At 41.1% G+C, this 21161-nt stretch overlaps 1 protein-coding gene across 1 annotated transcript in view; it reads left to right on the forward strand.

The window, feature by feature from the left end:
• Nucleotides 1-16960, forward strand: part of cdkal1 (CDK5 regulatory subunit associated protein 1-like 1) — a 287467-nt gene extending 270507 nt beyond the window's left edge. The window contains exons 14-15 of the mRNA XM_049584408.1: nucleotides 909-1073; nucleotides 15329-16960. Of these exons, the coding sequence (XP_049440365.1) occupies nucleotides 909-1073; nucleotides 15329-15493 (330 nt within the window). The 3' untranslated portion in view covers nucleotides 15494-16960. The remainder of the gene's footprint in view (nucleotides 1-908; nucleotides 1074-15328) is intronic.
• The last annotated feature ends 4201 nt before the right edge of the window (nucleotides 16961-21161 follow it).

A 21161-nucleotide genomic window follows, 5' to 3' on the forward strand; every position in this document is an offset into this window, starting at 1 on the left:
GTTACGCACTTTCCATTTGCAAGCTGATTGCCCAAAATGCATTTTATTGCAAGGTCTAAAGGGGGTCAGATATTTTTCCATAAATAGTCATCCATGAAGCCTTTATCTTTCACATGGAAAATAGAATAAAATAAACTTACTTAAGTTGTGACTATATTTTACAGTGACTAAAGTTTTAAATCCCACCGAATCACAACACCAATCACTCTATTAGTGTTTAGAGGGGAGATTGAATCTGAAAGCAAAAGGTGGCAGGGAGAGGTGAATCAGTCCTCTAAGCAAACAGCATACATCACTGTCAATCTGTCAACCGTGGTTAGTTTGACAGTTGTTTTGAAAAGGAAAAGCATTTGCATATGATCTTTATTTACAGGGGTAAGTCATTAAGAACAAATTCCATTTCACACCAGGCCATAATTATAACTCTTTGTTTTCTCTCCCTTCCTGCTGTGATCAGCCGAGATTTATAGTTGCCATGGTGAAATAATAAGACAAACCAGCAAATCCCAATGGTTTATCTCACAGCTGTTGCCGTAGTTTTTGACCTTGAGGGCTTCCATAAATGGAACTGAAAACACTCAGCCCTGCGTTTTTTTGTAAGCAGGCAGGGACTAGCTAAATAACAATGTGGGGGAGCATTGGGGAAAACAGTTTTGAGCAGTGGTTAATTGAAAATGTAATCGACAGATGTGGTGAAATGTGCAGAGGCTGGTTATTTGGCGGAATGGATTGTAATATAGGTCTGCCTTTCTAGGTGAGTGATAGCAGGCTGATGGATGTAGCATCTCGCCACTGGTCACTAAAATACAATCACTGCTACAATGAATGAAATCCCAAGCGTTTGATGATTAATTGGGTTTTAAATTTTGCAGGGATATCAGTTATGATGTGTCACTCCTGGTCCGCAGGTGCTGGTGCCTAAGAGGGCTGAGTTCAAAGGGAAGATGATTGAGGTGGACATCTACGAGGCAGGAAAACACTTCCTGAAAGGCCGGCCGGTGGAAGACAGTCAGCCCTTCACTCCCTCCATTGCTGCACCACTTCAGAAAGGAGAGGTGTCTGGCCTGATGCAGGTAAACACACACAAATACATGCACACCATGTAGATGTGCTTAAATACATGCATCGGATCACACTTTTCCAAATTCAGTGCTACAGTACTATAAATCAGTGTGACATTAAAGTAAATACAGACAAACAGATGTAGCAAAGCACAGTCATCACTTCTTGGCTGTACAGAACATTAATTATAGTAAACTGTGCTTACGTAGCGTGAACCGTAGAGTATGGAGTTTAATAGATGGTTGACATAAAACAAAAGGAATATGACATGACAATGAAAAGACCTTTGGATAAATATGCTGTCAGAAACAAATAAAAGATCAATACAGTTACAGCAACTGAGACTAGAAATCAAAGGGATTTTCAGGAATGTAGGTACCTCTATTGTTTACACTATACTGCACATTTGTTCAATACAGATGAGCATACAATACAGATACAGATTAGCTGCTGCCGCTAGTGTTATTCATCTTTAGTCGGTTGTTACTCTCCATAACTTTACAGTCAATGCCCAATTCTCAACCTTGCTAACTCATTTCAGTTTAATGCCACTCTGAATTTTATTTGCATCTGTGGTGGTCTTTCAGTGCAGCCAGTTTGTTACACCTCTAATATTAAGTATTGTCCTCATAAAATTAGTGAGAAGTTCAGTGCAGGCTATATTTAGCAACTCTAAATCAGTTGTACTTGTAGTGCGTGTGAACAGAGGTGTGTGTGAGTGTACAGGTGTCTGCCAGATGCATGCTCTCGTCTTTCCCAGATAATGAGAGGACCTATCCTACATCTGTCAAGCTCTCACTGTGTGTCTGTTCCTTATCAAAACTATAAAAGTTGTGTTTACAACAGGCTATTCAAATTTTGTTCAGTCAGCAAATGAATGAGGTTTGTGTGTGTGTGTGTGTGTGTGTGTGTCCACATTTTTAATCCATTCTCTGCAGTTTGTGGAAAAGCACCAGTGTATCAGGCGTGAGATAAGTAATTTAAGATAAGCTGTGGCTGGCTAAACTGTCCTCTGTCTTCCTTTCCACTACACATACACACACACACACACACACACACACACACACACACACACACACAAACACCATGTTAATGTATCTGTTTCACTGCATGTTATTTTTCACTCTGACTAGCTGTAGCTTATAGCTCAGGACATGGAGCCACAGAGCAGAATATGATACACTTTCTAATTTCACACTCCATCAGCCTTTACTGCCAGACAGAGAGGGAGGGGAAGAAAGGAACAGACAGAGACATGAGAGAGAGGGGGGGGGGGTACACTGATGAAGAGGAAAGCAAGCAGAGAGAGTGAGAAATGGATGGCAGGGACTGAGATAAAAAGAAAGAAAGACAAAGGTTTCACAGCAAGCCAAGCGACACGTCACTCAGCAATGAAAAGTTCAGCAGTGGGGACTAGACCTTATAAAACTAGTTGCCTCATAAAGTCTGCAGCCCATCCAACACACATGCTTGCACTTGTTTCCCCTCCACTTCCATTCCCCCACGCTTGCACTCGTTCAACCTTCTTCAACGTTCTTACACAACACACATAGGCCTTTAATTTTTCTTGGACTGATATAACAGCACATGCCCTCTGTTGCACCTAGATCAATAAATGCATGTCAAACTCTAATACTGTTAAGCACACTTGTGTCTCCTACACACCTACCCACACGTTTTGTTGGCCTTATATCTTAAATACCTTTGTCTGAATATTTCCTGATGCCAATTATTACCAGTCCCAAAGTCTCTCAAGGGAGAATGGAGGCAAAGTCATCATCTCCACCTTCAACGTTGAGAAGAGAATTTATTTAGAGCTCCAGAGTTTAACAGAAGTCGCATTTCCATTACAATTTTGCGCAAAATAAATGCGATATTTCCAAAGTTTCGGCAAAGTACAATTGCAACTTGCAGGTGTTTCCATTAAAAGGTGTTTTGCATATGAGCTGTAATTCTCGTAAAATCTAGTCTCCCGAGACTCCACTTTGTTTGTGGAAGTAAGATGGACATTCCAAATCTTTTGCGAGCTGGAGCAATCATCTCGGTTGCCACCGCTTCTGTTGCAGTAGTCTACAACCGAAGACGAAGAGAGCGAGTGGTATTCCAAAGGCAAAGTCCTTATGTGTGGCAGCGACCATGGATATAGGATTTCTGGGACGGGATCGTGAACAAGGAATTCACAGAGGACTTGAATGTCCGGTGACGTATATTTGCGAAAAAGTGTTTCCATTACACTTTTGCAATATACTTCTACTGTATGTCGACACGTCTGAAAGACCACCTCATTAGAGCGTAAGAACTTTTTCTCGATATTTGAGAGTTTTTTCGAAAGGTAGGTGTTTCCATTACCAGTTTTTTATTGCGATATTTGAGGTTTAGCGATTTTCTTGGGTTAATGGAAACGCACTTAGAGAACTTTCTTTGTCAGTGTTTTTTAGAATGGCAAGTCGCTGAATAAGACATATTCTATCTATGCTTTCTTAAAGCTTCCTGGTACAAAGAGTTGCTCAAAATGACAAAATCTTAACTAAGAATATCTCTTTACAGTTAAAACTAGATACTGGCAAAGCTGAAAGTTATTCACAAATCATCTTAACCTTTAAGAGAGCCTCCAAGAACTGCTCGGAGCATGGAGAAGGACTTTTAAGGTGTTCAAGAGTTTCTTCATCAGAGGAGAAAATGGTGGAAAGACAAAGAGGTACAGTAATAAAGATATTCTCCAAATACTGAATGGCAATGAGCTACCTACGATGGCATACAAACTCCACACAGAGGGGCTCCCCCACCCTGAATTCGAACCCTCGTGCTGTGAGGCAACAGTGCTAACCACTACATACCGTGCCGCCACTGTATTTGGATTTGCAAAAGTTAATTAATGGTTGTCTCCGCTGTCCACAGCATATTGGCAATTAACATATTGTTATATTAAGTGATCCCCAGTGATGCTGCTGATGATCTGTCCACAGTCCTTACGACCAGCCTTGGCGGCTCTTAATGACACCAGAGTGGCACTAGAGCACAGTGTTAATAGATAAGTGACCTAATGGCTTAGAAACACTTGTTCCAACATACTCGTTGTAAAGCTCTCTGTCAGTATATGTGATGTCCCTGACAGCCATGTGTCCATTATCTTTATTTACTATTATCACTATTTTAAGTGAACAGGTCTGATACATATATTCACTACAATCTGGCACTAGCATACCCATGTGTACTTGCATATCTAAGCATATGCACCCATGCACACACACACACACACATATACTGGTGGCTGGCCTATACATATTTGAAGACCATCTATTTTCTATGAGTCTCTGTGAGTCCACCACACACTGAGCAGAATGCGTGTGTGAGATGAATGAATGATTAGGGAAAGGCAGATAGATGCTCACCCCCATGTCTTGCAGCAGAGGCTATAATTACAGGCTTTTGGCAGAGAGCGGCAGAAAAACAGAAGAATAAAGGAGAGAGGAGAGATTGCATGATAGCCGAGTAGCTGATAGAAAGGGAGTCTGAGCTTTGTCATTTCATCTAAGATGCAAAGGAGCGTCGTAAGAGAAAAGTGAAAAAGAGAGTGGTAGATAAGTGGGTGATTGGGTAGGCAGTGGAACCCACCAAGGTCTGTAATGTCCGTTTGATGAAAAATGAACAAAGTGAGAGATCTATCATTTCTGAGATGGAAAGGGAGATGATTGCACACCAGCCAGCACCTATACTGATGTGTGTGGAAATGAAGCAGTATGGCCAGATGGATAGATGGATGGATTTATAGAGGAGTGGCGTGTGAAAGCTTGTGGAAGGATGGACCTCAAAGTGGACAGATAGATATGGATGTATGGATGTGACACATGATGGCTTATATGCACACAACTGATGGATGAGCAGATGAATAGATGCATGGATGTGTGAATGTATAGGCCGTTAGAGGAATTACGGATAGATGGATGAGTGGTGAGGATGGATTCACAGTGATCTAATGGCACACTGCTCTTTGTCCGTGTGCAGCCTCAAGATTCACTCCTTTGTCCGGCCTGACATGTTCATTAAAAAGGCCTCGGTGTTTTTGCCATTCCATGAAACAAAGCAAAGATTTTTAGAAAGAGAGAGAGAGTAATTTGCTTTTATTGACATGGATGACATCTCGTCTTCTGTTTCTCTCTCTTCCTCTCTCCCTCTGTCTCTCTGTCTGTCAGCCCTTCATTCATAGAAACAGCACTCTCCGCAGAAAGCGAAGGACAGTAATGAGTCTTTTAGTGGGACACAATAGCAGAGAAAGCACTCAACAGCACGGTGGAGGAAAGAAAAAGAGAGTGTATCTTCACCAGTCCTCATCCTCAGATAAATTAAATGATAGAAGATGAGGATGTGTGTGTGTGAGAGAGAGAGAGAGAGGCCCCAAAATGAGAGAGCAAGGTAGACGGAGTGACCAGGAGACAGAAAAGCAGCTTGAGTGCCTCCCAATAATCAGCTCTTTTCACAGCATACTTTCTGGAGGAGACGGAGAGAATAGGAGGGAGAGAACGGCTCTGCTCCTTCCACAAGACAGCAAATTGACAGCTGGTATGAAAGAGCTGGGAGAAGGATAGAAATGGAGGGAGACGAGTAGTGAACAACATCCCTCCATGACCACAAATTGGCAGAAAAACAAAAAAAAATGGAGGTGAATAATGGAGGTGAATGGACAAATCTCTGCTGAAGTATGGCATTTCTTTTTCCTTTTCTAAAAGGCCGGTATTCTTGGTTTCCCCAGCCTCCTTCTGTCTTTTTTAAAATCTTTTGTCTTTATATCTGTTTCTTTATTTTATATATATTTTTCATTTTATTTGTGTCCTGTTTCACCATTTTTTCTCACCGCCTTTCTTCCATTTTCCTCTTGCTCCTCTGTCCTCCCAATTCTGTTTTTATCAATTCTTCCATCTTGTGTGTGTGTGCGTGTGTATGTGTGTATTTTACTTGCCTGACATGAATAGGTAGCAAGAGGGAAATATGAAAACACACACTGCATGGATGTGGTCAATTTATAATTGTATCTTTGTATAGTCTTGTACAAGCTGAGTGGGTGGGATTGCTGGTATTTTGCATCATAATGCTTACAGTACATAAACATCAACACACACTGACATACACCACAGGTTCATTTGTAAAACAAAGCTTACACACACAAATCTTTGCACACACACATTTATGTATACACATACATCAATACACAGTCCCCCCTGGTGTGCATGGCAGACTCCTACTAGCTGCAGGCTATGAGACACTGGCTGTATACACACAATCATGTAGACAAAACATGGCCAACACAAACACACACACACACACACACACACACACACACACACACAAAGGCGTAACACACGGAGCAAAAATCTGTATTTCACCCCTAACAATCGCACCGCTCCGTGTTGACTGCTATGGATTGTTGCTTTGATGTTGCATTATGCACACATCATGTTGTCATCTGTATTGTCAGGAAAAGAACAAAAATCAAAGATTAGCCTGTCTTCTCGGGTCGGAATACAGTTAATCCTCTCAAATCTATTTTTGAATTTTTTTTTTTAATTTAAAATGTCAAAAGGTTTTGCTTGGCCTTTGCACGACTTTGTTTACTCTAGTAGCAAATGATTTGTTGTGCCTTCAAAACAGCAGGCGTAGCTATTTTAAGTCTTTCATTTAGCATGTCAAATTGTATTACATGGCCTGTGCTTTGTGTATACTTGAAGTACCAATGTCACAGTAACAAAGGAATAAATGTTAAACCATCAAAATATCAGTCTATTTCCAGGATTCTTACCTAATATGTCAAATTGTATTACGCAGCCCCATCCTGTTTTGTTTATTTCAAATGTCAGAGGGTTTTAAGTGTCCCTTGCTCTGAATTTGCTTTTAAACCACAGATGGGAGATGCAAATAACAAAGCACTTAGCCAACAACTGTTAGGGAAAATTAAGATGTTTAGTTATTGAGCATTTATGTTTTTTGGCTATTTCGTCTGTGTTATCGTAAAAATGGACTCTCCTCAGAATGGGCCTCGTAAACAAACTCCTGAGCAAAGTTCTTCAGGAGATGAGTCACCCGTGGATTTGTATTTTATTTCCAATTTAACCGTGCTTTTAAGCTCAACATGTTGTCTCTACAGAGCTACAGCTGGTTTTCTTGTTGAAGTATGTCTCAGCAGTTAAATCTTGCTATTATGATGGTATTTGATTGAAAGTGAAGATAATCTTTATTTATAATCCATACCCTGCAAAACAGAGTTCTTCTCTCAGACTCCAAGGCAAAATAACAGGATATGGTTTTAAAAAATCTACCACTCTGGCCTTAGGTGAGCCATTTGAGTACCCCTTAAATATGGTTATCTTTTAAGATACCCACGTGACAGGAGCAGCCCAGCTAACCTGTCAGATATACCCTCAACCTCAGCTGCATTAGTTTGAGAGGTTTAGCGTCCTATCCCTTCTGCTATTTGGGTAACTAAGTAGAAATTTTCAGGATCTCTAAAGACTAAGATGAGGGTAGATATGTTGTTTGGGTTACTTGTCCAGCATCTCCCTGCACTAATGTGTGGCTGAATGAGGCTGGAGGTTCAGTGGAAGTTCTGCTCCCCCTTAAACCAGACAACAGGTTAATACAGGCTTTCACTTTGCAACATGTTACACCAATCTTTAATCATGCTAATGGTATCCACAACAATAGGCTACAGGGGCGACTGTCTTTCCTCACTTAAATGTGTTTCAATGTTCGGATCCACCTGAGAAATGTAATCTGCCCTCTTTAATCCTCAGGCTCAGAAAAACACCTTGCTATTTAATCACCAGAGACACATTACCTTAAATGACTCCCGGGACACAGATTGTAGGTAAAGTGCTTTAAACAGCAAGTTACTTAATGTAATGGTGTATTGTATGACATCAAATTAAAAGTGAAATATGTCCTTGGTTGTCGAACAACCACCTCAGGCCCTTCCACTCTTTGCTTGCAAGCAGCGATGCAATATGACTGAGGTAACAGGAGACATCTTTTCACTGTGTGAAGAGGTATACAGCGGTGTCACATTTACTGTAGTCTGACGTGTGTAAGTACAGAAGATGAGAGGCTTTCAAGCCTTCTCAATATCACGCTGACCACCAAGTGTTCGTGTATGTGTGGGTGTATCTGTCCATGTGAGGTCTCTATACTTTTTCCAGTGTCTCAAAGCATCTGTTGTCTGTAATAGTGCCTGTCATGTGTTTGACACATACATGCACACATAACACCTCACTGTAGACATGTGTAGTGTTCTTCTGTATTTAGCTACTGTGACAGTAAACCTTTTTGCAACAATACATCTTGATGCGTCTTTGTAAGTGTGCTTATGTGTACAATGTAATATACACAACGTGCGTATCAAGTCCAAGAACTAGACCTAGTTTGTGTGTGTGTTTAAGAGAGACAGAGAAAGAAACAGAGGGTGTTATGTTAATCTGTCTAATGCATATAGAAAGCAACTGTCTGTTTGCTAGGTGGTGCTACTGGTTTTGTGCTGCTCTGGTGCATTTCCCAGTTGGCAGCAGAGGAAGCAGTGAGTGAGTAGTGCGACTGCTGTCTTAAATGATGTGTTGGGTTTTTTTTATGCAGCAGATAACACTCAATAGATATTGTAAAGGGAAGGTAGATCTGTCCTTACGATTTCAGAAGCTACCATCATGTTCTTTTTGTGACCCTGACAGAATGCTCTGTCGGTTAGGGCTTCAGGTGTCGGTACCAAATCTTTTGAGATGGTTCAGGAAGTTGCTTTGGAGTGCACTGCAGAAAATGAAGGCTGATAATGACCTTGAAAGTCAGTTGAAGGTACACCGATCAGCCAAAACATTAAAACCACTGACAGGTGAAGTGAATATCTTTGCTTATTTTGTTCCAATGCATTGTTCTGCTGGGAAACCTTTGGTTCTGGCATTCATGTGGATACCACCTGACATGTTCCACCCACTCAAACACCGTTGCAGACCACAGCACTCCCCAATGGCAGTGCTGCTTTTGCTTTCAACATTTTGCCATTACTCTGGAAACTTCATCACAGCCTGACAAGAAGAGACAGAATCCTAAAATAAAACTCATGTATGGCTATCATTGTGATGGTTGATTGTGGTCCAAATTGCGTCACAAAACTGCTTTGCTTGGGCACCAGCCATACTGACGACTGACTGGAGTCATCAAGCACTGAAATACCACAGTAACACCACATTAAATAACTGTGAGCAAACGGTTGCCTTCACCACACAAGATATTTCTCACTCCCAGATTGTTTTATGGTAGATAGAACTGGTCATATTGATTTCCAATCTTGTGGCCAGCAGACACCAGCGTATTCACTGTTGTGTTTATTGCTTCGGTTGACTTGGCTGTAATTTTGCACTTTCTGTTGTGTAGTGGGAGAAAATAGAGCCTGAACAGAGCACATAATCTACTGGTGAATCTCAGTTTATTGATTATTTAGGTCCTTCTGTTATTCAAAGATAGTAAAACCTATATAAAAGTGATGATTAACCTTTTCATCTATGATTAGCTGTGACATAAAGTGATGTTTGCTTATGTAAACTTGTGTTTTGCATGTGTGTGAGTCACCTCGCCCATGTGTACACAGTCAGCATGTTCACAGACACGCGGCATGGAGAAACAAGTCGTGTCAAGGTGTAACTTGACAACATGTTTGGATTAGGATGGTGAGTAGCTTCGAGCATGTGTTAAGTGACAACAGGTACACCTGTGCGCCTATACATGGAGTGTGTCAGTGTCACAGTTGCACTGGCAGAGGAAATTTCAGAGCACAGATGAGGAAGAGGAAGACGGAAAGAGAACGTGACTCAAGTTCCCACTGAGCCTCTGTTACTTTTTACAAGCTCCAACAAAGACATTTATTTTTATGAGAGATGTGACTTGTAATCACTCTTAATTTCCCTGCTGTCCCTGTGTCCAGTTGAAAGTACAGCTGCAGCTCATTGTGACTGTCACTATGGCTTTGTCGAATCACCCGTGACTAAGGAGCCTGTTACAATATCTGCTGAGGCACACGCGTGCGCGCACACACACACACACACACACACACACACACACACACACACAAACCACTTCCATGGTCTCTCTGTGTCTAGAGTGACACTGACAGCTGGTGAGGATCATGTGAGAAATGTGACCACTGTGTATTGTGCTTTCTGGCTCTCGTGATGTGTTGTGCGTGTCACTGTGTGTATCTTTGTGTGAATATGTCAGTGTGTTGGCGGGAAGCCGCACCAGACACCCAGGCAGATTTTGTTTTATTTTTTTATTTAAAAGGTGCATGTGTGGAATTGGAGCACGAGTTTTTAAGACACAGAGAGACATTTGAGAGTCCTAGAGCTCAAGGGAAAAGTATCTAGCTGTGCTAGTCGGTCTGCACCCCTACCATAGTGTTAGATGATTTTCAGGAGGATTATTTTGCTCTGTTCTACCGCTGTGAGCGGAGAGACAGAATTATCCACCACAGGCCTCCACGTACAAACACACTTACTCACAAATGCCAGCTCTCTTACTCTCTCTTTCGCGCAGACATATGCACAAACTCAGCATGCCAGCTAGCAGGTGGTGAACTATCATTGAAAGCCACATCTCTCATCTCTTCCTGCCCCCTTCGCTCATTTCTTCTCAGTTTTTCACTTCTCTCCACTCCTCTGCTCCCCTCTCTCCCACTGTGCTGACACACACCTACTGGCACTTGGATTTTCACTTATCCTCCCCAGTAGTAATAGATTTTAGACTATACTATTCAGTCTCTCGCCTGGCACCCTGTTGTTAAAAGACACCTGCAGAGAGACAGATAAATAGATGGATAGAGAGGACTTGGCCTGTCAGAGCAGAGAAAGATAATGGTTTTGACGCTCAACCCCCCCCCCTCCCCAATTTCATCAGTCCTTTGCTCCCAGTCTGTTTCTCGATTTGTCTCAGTTTCCATTAAATATTCATCTTGCTCTTTTTATTTCTAGAACTAAAATTTGCACTACTAAGTGAATTTTATTGAAGTCTTTCTTTTTATATTCAGCCTCTCATTCAGTCATTTTTGTTCATAAAAACTTATGAATGATGGAGAACCAACTTTTGTGTCTTTTTGTAATCACTGTTGGTTCATTCATCCTTTAAAGAATGAGCTAATGTTTCAATCCCACTAAAAGGCGCACAGTATAACCTCACTGAAGAGCTCTTGTTAAATGGATTGGTGATTTGAACCGCTGACAGAAGTAGCTGTACTTATTATGATCACTTTGTTACAGTTAAGAGGCTCAGGTACAAGGAGCACATGCACTATGACTAAGACTTGACACAGCTACCACCACACACTGGAACAAAAAGTTTTTTTCAAGCATCAAAACAGTGTATCAGTTTCGCCATGTGGGAGTCCTCCAGTGATCCTAACATTAAGCAAACGCGGTGACATCCGCCAGACCTCTGTTACTGATTCTCACTCCACCTATTGTCTGAAGTTACTTTTAGTGACTTAAAGATGTGTCACATAGGCGTTGCCGGTCACAGGATCCATCCTCCATTGTGCGCGGTAACAGAGGAAACCATTCAGCGACAACGGTGAGGAGGAGAGTGGGTGGCAAGGTAGCGTTTACAACCATCAGAGAGGACAGGGGAGCGGACGAATGCAGAGAATAGAGAAGCAGAGGACAGGCGCTATGCAGCTGCTCACGCACACAGCCATGTGCATGCAACATGTGTAGGCGTGCAACTCTGAGTTACATACAAAATACATACTGTACATACAAGCATGCGTTTGTACTCCACAAAATCTGTTCGACTTTTACTTGTAGCACACAGGTCAAAAGTGCAGTATGCATACAAATGTTCTACGATGGCAACTTTTAAGTGTGCATCTGAATTTTCAACTCATATACAAGGTTTGCCAGCCAGATATTGGACGTGGTAAATAGGATTCTGTGAATTGGCTAAACATCTAATGTGGAAACCAAAAACGGAGGATGAGAGAATCTATGGCAATCCATCGAGAGGTAATAAAGACAGATGACACAGAAGGTCATTGAACAAGATTTGATGAACACACTTGAGGCGAGAGAGCGAGGAGTCAATCTGCCTGTGGTAAATATCAAAGCCAAACCTCTTACAGTTATCCCCAGTGAACGTGATTAAAGGTTATTCTAGAAAGCTGCTGCTGATCAATCGCTCAATATGGGCCTGCATAACCTACCTTCGCGGTGATACGGAATTTTACCAACTGTCATGCAGGAGGAGACCTATAGGAACTACCACAAGGTCATCCAGATCGATTCCCTCTCCACTCAGAGATGTTGACAAGTGTTGGTTCCCCCATCTAATTTGTTTTATGCTCAAATTAAAAGAGCCACATCTCTTGCAGTATTATTTATTTATTTTGCAATCGATTGTGGCTTTGCTTGAAACTGCACCTCAGGTCTCCACTCTCAGACATCAAGACAGAACTAGATAAATGTGTAATTAAACAGAATGATGATCAATGAGGAATAGACCTGGTTATTAGTATTCAGTGTTTCTATGTAAATTAAATTAACACCATCAGTGACTGAAAAATAATTGCCTATTTTTTGACATTGCTCTCAACACAGTTGTTTTAGCAGGAAACATTATGTGCTCATGTGCATTGTTTAAATTTTTATGTCTGACTGTTGGCTACATGCCAGGAAAACAGACAAACTCCTCAAATTCAGCCCAAAGCAGTTTTTGTTTTGGATGCACACATGAACTCTGACTCTGTTTCTATAGGGAACAGCTGTATTATACTTTAGTTATACTCAATATAGGACCATTTTAGTTCATCTTTAGTAACGCTTAAACTTATCGTACTCCTGTTGTTACTGTAGTAGGCACTGGTTTTTGCTTCTACCCCTTGAAAACACTTCTGTCTTGGATATTTGTATATTTTGCCAGATATTAAATACCCTATTGTTCTAAAACTGGGCCCAGTGAGTGACCCTGACCTGGGGAACCCACTGGTTGGTGTTGGTTGTGAATCATTAAAATTGTGGTTACTGTACTTAGTGTTACTGCAATTTGAAGCATTCTCTGGCACAAGGATTTCCTTAGGGATACGTAGAGTTCTATTGAAGCACATTCTCACTCCGTCCTCATCACAAATTGATGTTTTGGCCATGGAGTTTCCACGTCCACATACAACGTGCATGGTACCCTGGGTGCGTTGGTCAACTTTCGAGGACACTGTGTCAAGTTCTCTTCTTTCCAGATACACTTTGTTGTCACAGGAAATTTAATGTTTATGTACAGTCTCTTTCAAAATAAACGCACTATGTCGGTAAAACACTGGGAATTCGTTCAACAACAAAAGCATGTGGTTGGATTTAGGAAAAAAGGACAGGGTTTGGCTTTAGAATCTTAGGTTAAGTGAACACCGATCTCTCGGGTGAGAGTCGGTGTTTGTTGGACCCATCCACCACCCCTCCTGTCCACCCCACTTGGACTTTCATCGCCTTAACTTTCGTTCTTGTCCCCCTGGGTTCTCCCCTGACGCCGCTGGGCACCGTTAAACTATCACGGCAACCAGCCACGTATCATGCTGACGTGAAAGGACACCTTTTTCGTTGGTTTATGACGCTAGGGCTGCAACTAACAGTTATTTTCATTGTCGACTAATCTGTCGATTATTTCTTCGATTAGTCGACTAATCATTTTATCGAAAAATGTGTTAAAATGTTGAAAAATGTCGGCCTGTCTCTCCCAAACTCCAAAATTATGTCATCTCATTTTGTACTCACGCCAAAGGGTTTTAGTTCACCATCACGAGAGAGTGTGTAAAGCTGCCAATATCTGAACATAAGAAGCTGCAATAAGAGGATTTTTCTATGAAAAATGACTCAAACCGATTAGTCGACTACTAAAATAGTCACCGATTATTTTAATAGTCAATTAGTCATCGATTAGTCGACTAATCATTGCAGCCCTTTCTGACGCTGCAAGTCACTGCCTAAGTGCCAGATTTCAACGACTTCGGAGTGAGACCGTGCTCTCTATTGAAATTAATTTAATTAAACTGTTGCAGAACAACATGAACATGGTGAGCTACTGAGAGATTAACTCAAGCACTATCACAGTCACAGCCTCGCTTCGGCTCTGCTAACACTGTAAGCTAACTCTGGTTTTCTCCAAGCTCCCGGACGTAACTACATCACAGTGCACCTTCCTCAACATCAGCTTGATTCAATAGACAGCACTCTGCAATAATTGGATCACTACAAAACTGCATTAACCGCTTTACACAGAGATAATGGCATCATAATTGAAATGCATTCATTTGCATAAGCAAATGGCTGGTGTTCTGAATGCTTTCACCCACAAAATATCGATATAAGCAGTCAGTATAAAACTCTGTTTATTATTGTCTTAAATATCCAAAGGGAGCTGAGTTGTAGAGAGGAAGATGGAGAGACAGAAGCTGAGAGGATGAGAGACACACAGGAAAGTGGAAAAAAAATGATAAAGCCCTTAATTCCCCTTTTCTCACCTAAATGATGGGGCTGCATCCTAATATCAAGTGGCACCAATAGATATATAAATGTACATAAATGATCTGCAGCAATGATCCATGAAGGTTAGTCATATACCCTCTCACTTAAATGGCTATTTGATGAAGAAGCGAGGACTGACTAAATTGTGATTTGGTGGCAAAATAGACTTCAGATATTTGTTGTTTTGATATTTGGTCTTTGTCTTCCTGCCCTCCTGACAGTTGATCTTTCTCTCCTGCCCCACTCCTCTCAGCATTGCTCTTTCACATCTGTCACTGTCACATCCCGTCAGTGGCAGATTTCCTTTTAATGGTCCAACACACTGAGGCTAAACACAACTCTCTGATTACAGACATCTGATGCGTTGGATCACCGGCCACTCTGCTGTCAGGCATCCCTGTTTGATTTGTGGCTGTGGTCAGTTGATTTAATCTAAACATGATCCCCTAATTATGAATTATGGACATAACTTGTGCTGTAAGCTGCAGCGGTCTGTGTGCATGAGTGTGTGGGAGAAAATATACCAGGGCCTTTGTGTGGGAGTCTGTGTGTTTGCACGCATGGGAGGAATATTTACTTTAAAATTCTAATATCTGTAGCTGATCCTGGAATCAGTATTTCTCTGCAGAGAGGAGCAATACGCAAAGTCCCCCACCAAGAAGTCAGCAAAGTGTTAGGATGATAATAAATAAAGTCAGTCTAATGTGGTTGTTTCTTCTGTATGTTTCCCCTCACAGGAACAGAAGGCCAATGGCATCCATGGTCCTGCTTCCTCTTCGGCGTCTTCATCTGTTTTGTTGTTCGGCTCGTACAGTCTGGACAGGGAAGCAGTGAAGAAGCTGGGAATCGGGCTCACCTTGGTGGCAGCCATCTTGGCCTTCATTGTAGAGAAACTGTACTGATGGAGCAGCTGCAAACTAGAGGATGGCTGCGAAGAGGGGAGAGGATGGTGACATCCTAGGAGCCTAAACAGAAGGTGCTGAATAAAACTGTCTCCTTAGATCCTGTGACACAGCTCACCAGCTCTTATTCAATTTTGAATGAACCCAAAGAAGAAAAGAAAGATGGAGTCAGTGAAACCAACACAGAGGATTATTTAAATGTCCTGTGAGATTTATGTTGTTTTAGTACAGTTGGATTTTTAAAGTTTTTCTTTAATTAAAGGGCATAGCTCACCACTCTGCAGTGGTTAACTGTGTTTGATTGAAACAAAATGATGTCAGTGTTTTCTTAGTTATTGAAGGAGGAATAACCACATGGGCAATGAGAGGTCAGCTGTCACCACAGACACTTTTTATACCAGCCTCTTTGGTACAAATATCCCCCGACATTAGATTTTAATCACAATCTGTTTCAAGTTCTGATTCTGTTTCATATTTCTGTTCCATTACGAGGGTTGAACAGTTTCTATGTGTACGCTGTTTCAGAAAAACGCTCTGCTTTTTCTAGCGCTCTAGCTGGCTGCAGCCCGACGTGCATAAACTGGTAAATACACATTTTGAATCATGGTTTTTGGGGTCTGTGTAGCTGTATCACAGTTAAATAAAGCACAGCTCAACTAGTTGATGCTCATGGAAACACATTCTGGTCCTCTGTACTAGAACAAAGTCTGGGGGATGATGAAACTGTCCGTCACTTTTCAGCTTGCAGAGATACAGAGTGATTCCCAATGAAATATCCAGCATATTTAGTAGAAGTACTGAGCCTTTTCACACATAATGTTTAATGGAGTTTCCCATCCTCGTGATGATGGATTGAGTCGTGCTTACTTTACAGTACGTTATTTTACTCTGTGGAAAGAAGTGTGTGTATAATACTCTGTTAGAGGTAATTTATTTTTGAATAAGAGACGTGGACAGTATATTTTCAGATCTTCATGACAAGCTTCTTTCTTTGTGTCTTTTAAAGTGTTTTAACTTGTTATCCTTTCATTAAAGTGGTCCTCATTTTGTCCTACAGAACACCACACACCCAATATGATGTGTTTATTTGCATATGATGACTTGTTTTGGTGCCAACGTAAAGGATTGTTTCATATTTTCTCACCTACCTGTAGTGGTTTCAAACTGAAATCCACCTCATAGATTTCTGCTGCCAGCTCAGTACAATGAAGGTAAATGGAACCAAAGCTGTTAGCATTGCTAGACATCACTGGAGATTAATAAGATATTTTTTACCCTTTTTTTTTTTTTTTTTTTTTGTACGCCAGGTGAACAGACCCTGTAATACAAGTACACTGTTGATATATGGGCTATTTGTGGTGTAGCCATCGTCTGAGTCATTACTGAGACAGACGTTTTTTGTTTGTCTTGATTAGCATTGTGGCAGCCATCCAAAACAGTATAATAAAGGAAAAACGCAATTTGTCATGTGTGAAGTGATTGATGACTGACTGACTCATTGAATTATTAACTGCTGAAGTTTTTACTGTTATTATTTTTGGAGAGTCCCGTGTCTCCGTGCGGCGCTGTGTATCGCTCAGTTGTTGTCATGCATACAGTCTGTTTGTGTTTCTCTCTAATGTCTCTCTGTTTTGAGGTACAACAGTCCCAACATGTGCTCTGAAATTTCCGACAGTTAATAATGCATGCCCTAATTTATGTGTCGCATTGCACCGACACATGTGTCTCTGTCAGTATGTCTGCATTTTTATCTGTGTGTTTGTGTGTGTGTGTGTGTGTGTGCATGCCCTGCATATATTCCTAGTCACAAGTGTCTCTTTCAGCTTGTTTGTGAGCTTGTTTCTGTGTCAGGAGGTGTGTGTGTGTGTGTGTGTGTGTGTGTGTGTGTGTGTGTGTGTGCCTGCGCTGTCTGATGTAGTGTCTGTAGTTTCCTGCAATGCTTAATTTAGCAGAAAGCCAGCATGTGTGCATCTGTGTGTGTATGCGTGGTTCAGGAGTGACAGGACTCATCACTCTCTCATTCAGAAAGCCCTGTTATTAGACATACCACTGTTTGCTGCCTACACACACACACACACACACACACACAAGCTTTGTATTATCTAAGTATACGGTGCGTGTCACATATTCTGTTGACACACACATTCATGCATGTACCCTTGCTTTGCTTTTTTTTTTTACCTATGTCACACATGTACACACTCACAGCACAGTGCAATTTTGTAGTATATGGGCAAATGATGCACGTCAAGCAAACTTGCGCACAAACACAGGCTCCAAAGCTTTATATTACCCGATCAAATGAAGCGTGTCTCACACACAGACACACACACACTAGCTTTGTATTATGTGATCAAATGATGCGTGTAGCTATGAAGCTTGTTACATCCATCCAGCAGTGCCCTATATTATTCTGCAGCCATCCATACTGTGTGACAGTTCTTTTGATGCTTTGTAAGCACATTTCCTCACTGTGTATGTCAGTTACACTGCATTGTTCTCCAATGAAATATGGATGCGAAGACACCCTTTATGTTTGGGAGATCATCACTTACTATGAAATATTGAGGCGGGAACCATAGAAAGGAGATCATTATTCACTTCGCATCATTCACTTCACTTGTTTCTAATAAAAGCAAGAGTTTGTGAATTCTTGTCTTAGTTGCAGCTGTTGTCAATTTGTCATCTGCACTGTGACGTCCTTTTGATGCCAAACGCGGCGACTCTGGACACGAGACAAATGCAAGGGAGGTTGAACATTGATGTGCTTGTCTGTGTCATTTCTCATCTGGCATTTTATTTCATTTCATTGATTTAAGTGCTTTTAATTCTGAGTGGTTTGGGCTTGCGTAAGAACACAGGCAATGTTATTGTTACTCAAAGATGTGTGTTTATGTTTTCAAACAATGTCTTTTTAAGAAGCTAAGATACCACATTGCTGCTAATGCAAATATCTCAGGATAAGGAAAGAAAGGATAAGGACATTTAGACAGTGTAAAGCCAAAGTGAGCCTGTGCTGGGGCTTGACAGCATCTGCCATATAGCAGTCTGACTATAACAACAGTTATCAATTAGTATATATGCTTTATACAAACAACTAAAGATGTCTAATGCATTATTAAACCCACAAGTGCTGACGTGTGGCAGGAGATCCCACACCAAATGTTTTCATGCTGCTGTATCACATCCCTGTACATTCCAAATTGTTATCTCTGACAGTGGAGTTTGTCAGCAATCCAAATGATGCTATCTCGTAATAATATGTGCGGTTGCAACAAGTTAGGCATATTGCATAAGCAGAGGGATGAACCCATAAAATAATAATATTAGTTTTCTATTGCTGAGGACTGCAGGCATCTGGGCTCTTAACAACACAGCTGACAGGACAGCAGGCGCCCATAATGCCTGACTACTAGTAAAAAATAAAAAAAAGTGTGCCATGAGTTATGAAACAATGGATAAGCATTAACAGCAGCCCAAAGCCTACAAATATAGAGCAAAGTGTCATAATGAGCCTGATGATCAACAAAACTTAAAAGGAGACAATATTCACTGCATTTGAGGAATTAATTTTCTAAAACAAAAAGTTAACATAGGCTTCCTTTAAATGTGTGATGCCACCTGCTGAATTTTATGTAACTGACACTAATGTCAAGTGACTTAGTTAACAAAACACACATTAAACATGGCTTAATGGCAACAATTTCAAACAAGTCAAACAAGTACACAAGTCGGCTTCACTATAACTCGCAGCATTCACAGACAAATTTGTCTTTTGCTGGACACATTTTCCCCACAAATACAACATGCTAACATTATTAGCACAAGCCTATGGAATTTTACATCATAAATTAGCTTCGCAGCTAGTGGACTTTTCCTTCACTCATATGAAGCCAGCAACAACAGCAACATTTAACAAAGGTAAGGTCACAAAATTCAGTTCTATTACAACTCAACTGTTTTCCAAACAAATATAACATGCTAACATTATTAGCACAAGGCTATGGCATTTTACTTTGTATAAATTAGCCTAGCGACTAGCAGAGATTTCCTCTGCTCATTTGAAGCCAGGATAAATCACACACAAGACTTAAAATGCTGTTTTGTGGAGGCTTCATTGTCTTCACAATTTATTGTTTCTTATCTGCGTCGCTGCAATGTGTAGTTACATTTCTGTGGAGGTGCACATCAGGCTATGGCATAGGGTACAGAAGTTTAAATCCCGCTTAAGTCCATCACGTGATGCAGTAGGACACAAAAAGACTTTTCCCCCAAGGACTTGCATTATGAACGAGATGTCTGTAAATCAGTGGATGACTCTGAGCATCACAACCCCCATGAAATGACTCATTTTACTACCCGTGTTTGATCCATTTGGACTGATAACATGTTTAAAGTCCAGAAGAGTCATACGGTTAAATTAGTGGAGGGCTCGACTGGAAGTTAGCCACTTATCTCGCAAAAGTCTGCTGTGCTCTTGCTCTGTGTGCTCCACGATTTAGAAGGTCCAGGTAATTGTATACCCAGGAAGTCGAACTTTATTTGGTTTCATGCGCCACTGAGCAGCTTTCATGGGAATGAGCAGGGCCTGGCTTCCAACGCTCCAGCTCTCTTCATACATCCATGTTAAAAACTCATCCAAATCCACATACTTATGAGGCACTCATACAAACCAACCACATAATGTTAATATGTTGATCACCTTACAGCCTGTTTTGTTGTATTAAAACATGTCTGACTCAGCCACAGTCTGTCAACTCAGTGAGAGACATGGTTGGCCCAGTGTGACTTAGGTGTCAGATCTGAGCCCGCAGTACCCAGTACATAACCCACCACTGGTGAAAACTACTGAATGTTTTACATCCAAGAGCATACAAAACAAGTCGGTCTTCTCTCGTTAATTATCCTTCATACCTAGAAAGTTCAGGAAAACACAATAAACTTTGGATTAGACTTCAATTTCACGGAAGATGATTTCTGTTTAAACAAACGCTTTGTCAAATACTCACTAAATACACATTCATTGGCAGACCATTGAATTGACGCCAACAGCTGGCATGAGTGTAGCTAATACAGAGGGTCCTGACATTAGCTAACACGCAGTGGCTGACAGAGCTTCTCATTAGCCACCATCTCTGGCTGTGACCTTTTCAATTCTGCTTAACGAAGTAAATTCCTCACTAACTTCTGCGTCCACCGTTTTCATTATTTTGCAGGAGCTTCTGCTTGTGTGTTTGTCTGGATATATTCATATTGAAGAACACATACATTTAGGAAATTGCATCTTAAATGTCAGAATTCAGACCAATTTGAGTTTTTCAGTATGATCACAGTCTCCAATTTTCTTCTAAGACTATATATTTGAGATCTTTTACAGTGGGCGGATTGGTTTCAGGCAGCTGTTGAATTTTCAGTGTGTGGAAGCAGGAAAAAAAAAGAAGAAACTAAATGCAGAGAAATGTGAAAACAGCAGGGTGTTTTTCAGGCTCTGGCTGATACCTCTCTCTGGTGTTGTTTGTTATCTGGGTCTAACACTTTTTTCAGGCAGCCAATCAGTAAAGTGCGGAGAGAAAAACCTGACATAATTACAATGTTGATGTTTGTCAGGTTAAGCCCAATTTAGCTCAGTCAATTTACCATGCTGTCATTCAACATGCTTCAAAACTCT

The sequence above is a fragment of the Epinephelus fuscoguttatus genome, linkage group LG8, assembly GCF_011397635.1.
Source record: "Epinephelus fuscoguttatus linkage group LG8, E.fuscoguttatus.final_Chr_v1".
NCBI classification, from domain to species: Eukaryota; Metazoa; Chordata; class Actinopteri; order Perciformes; family Serranidae; genus Epinephelus; species Epinephelus fuscoguttatus.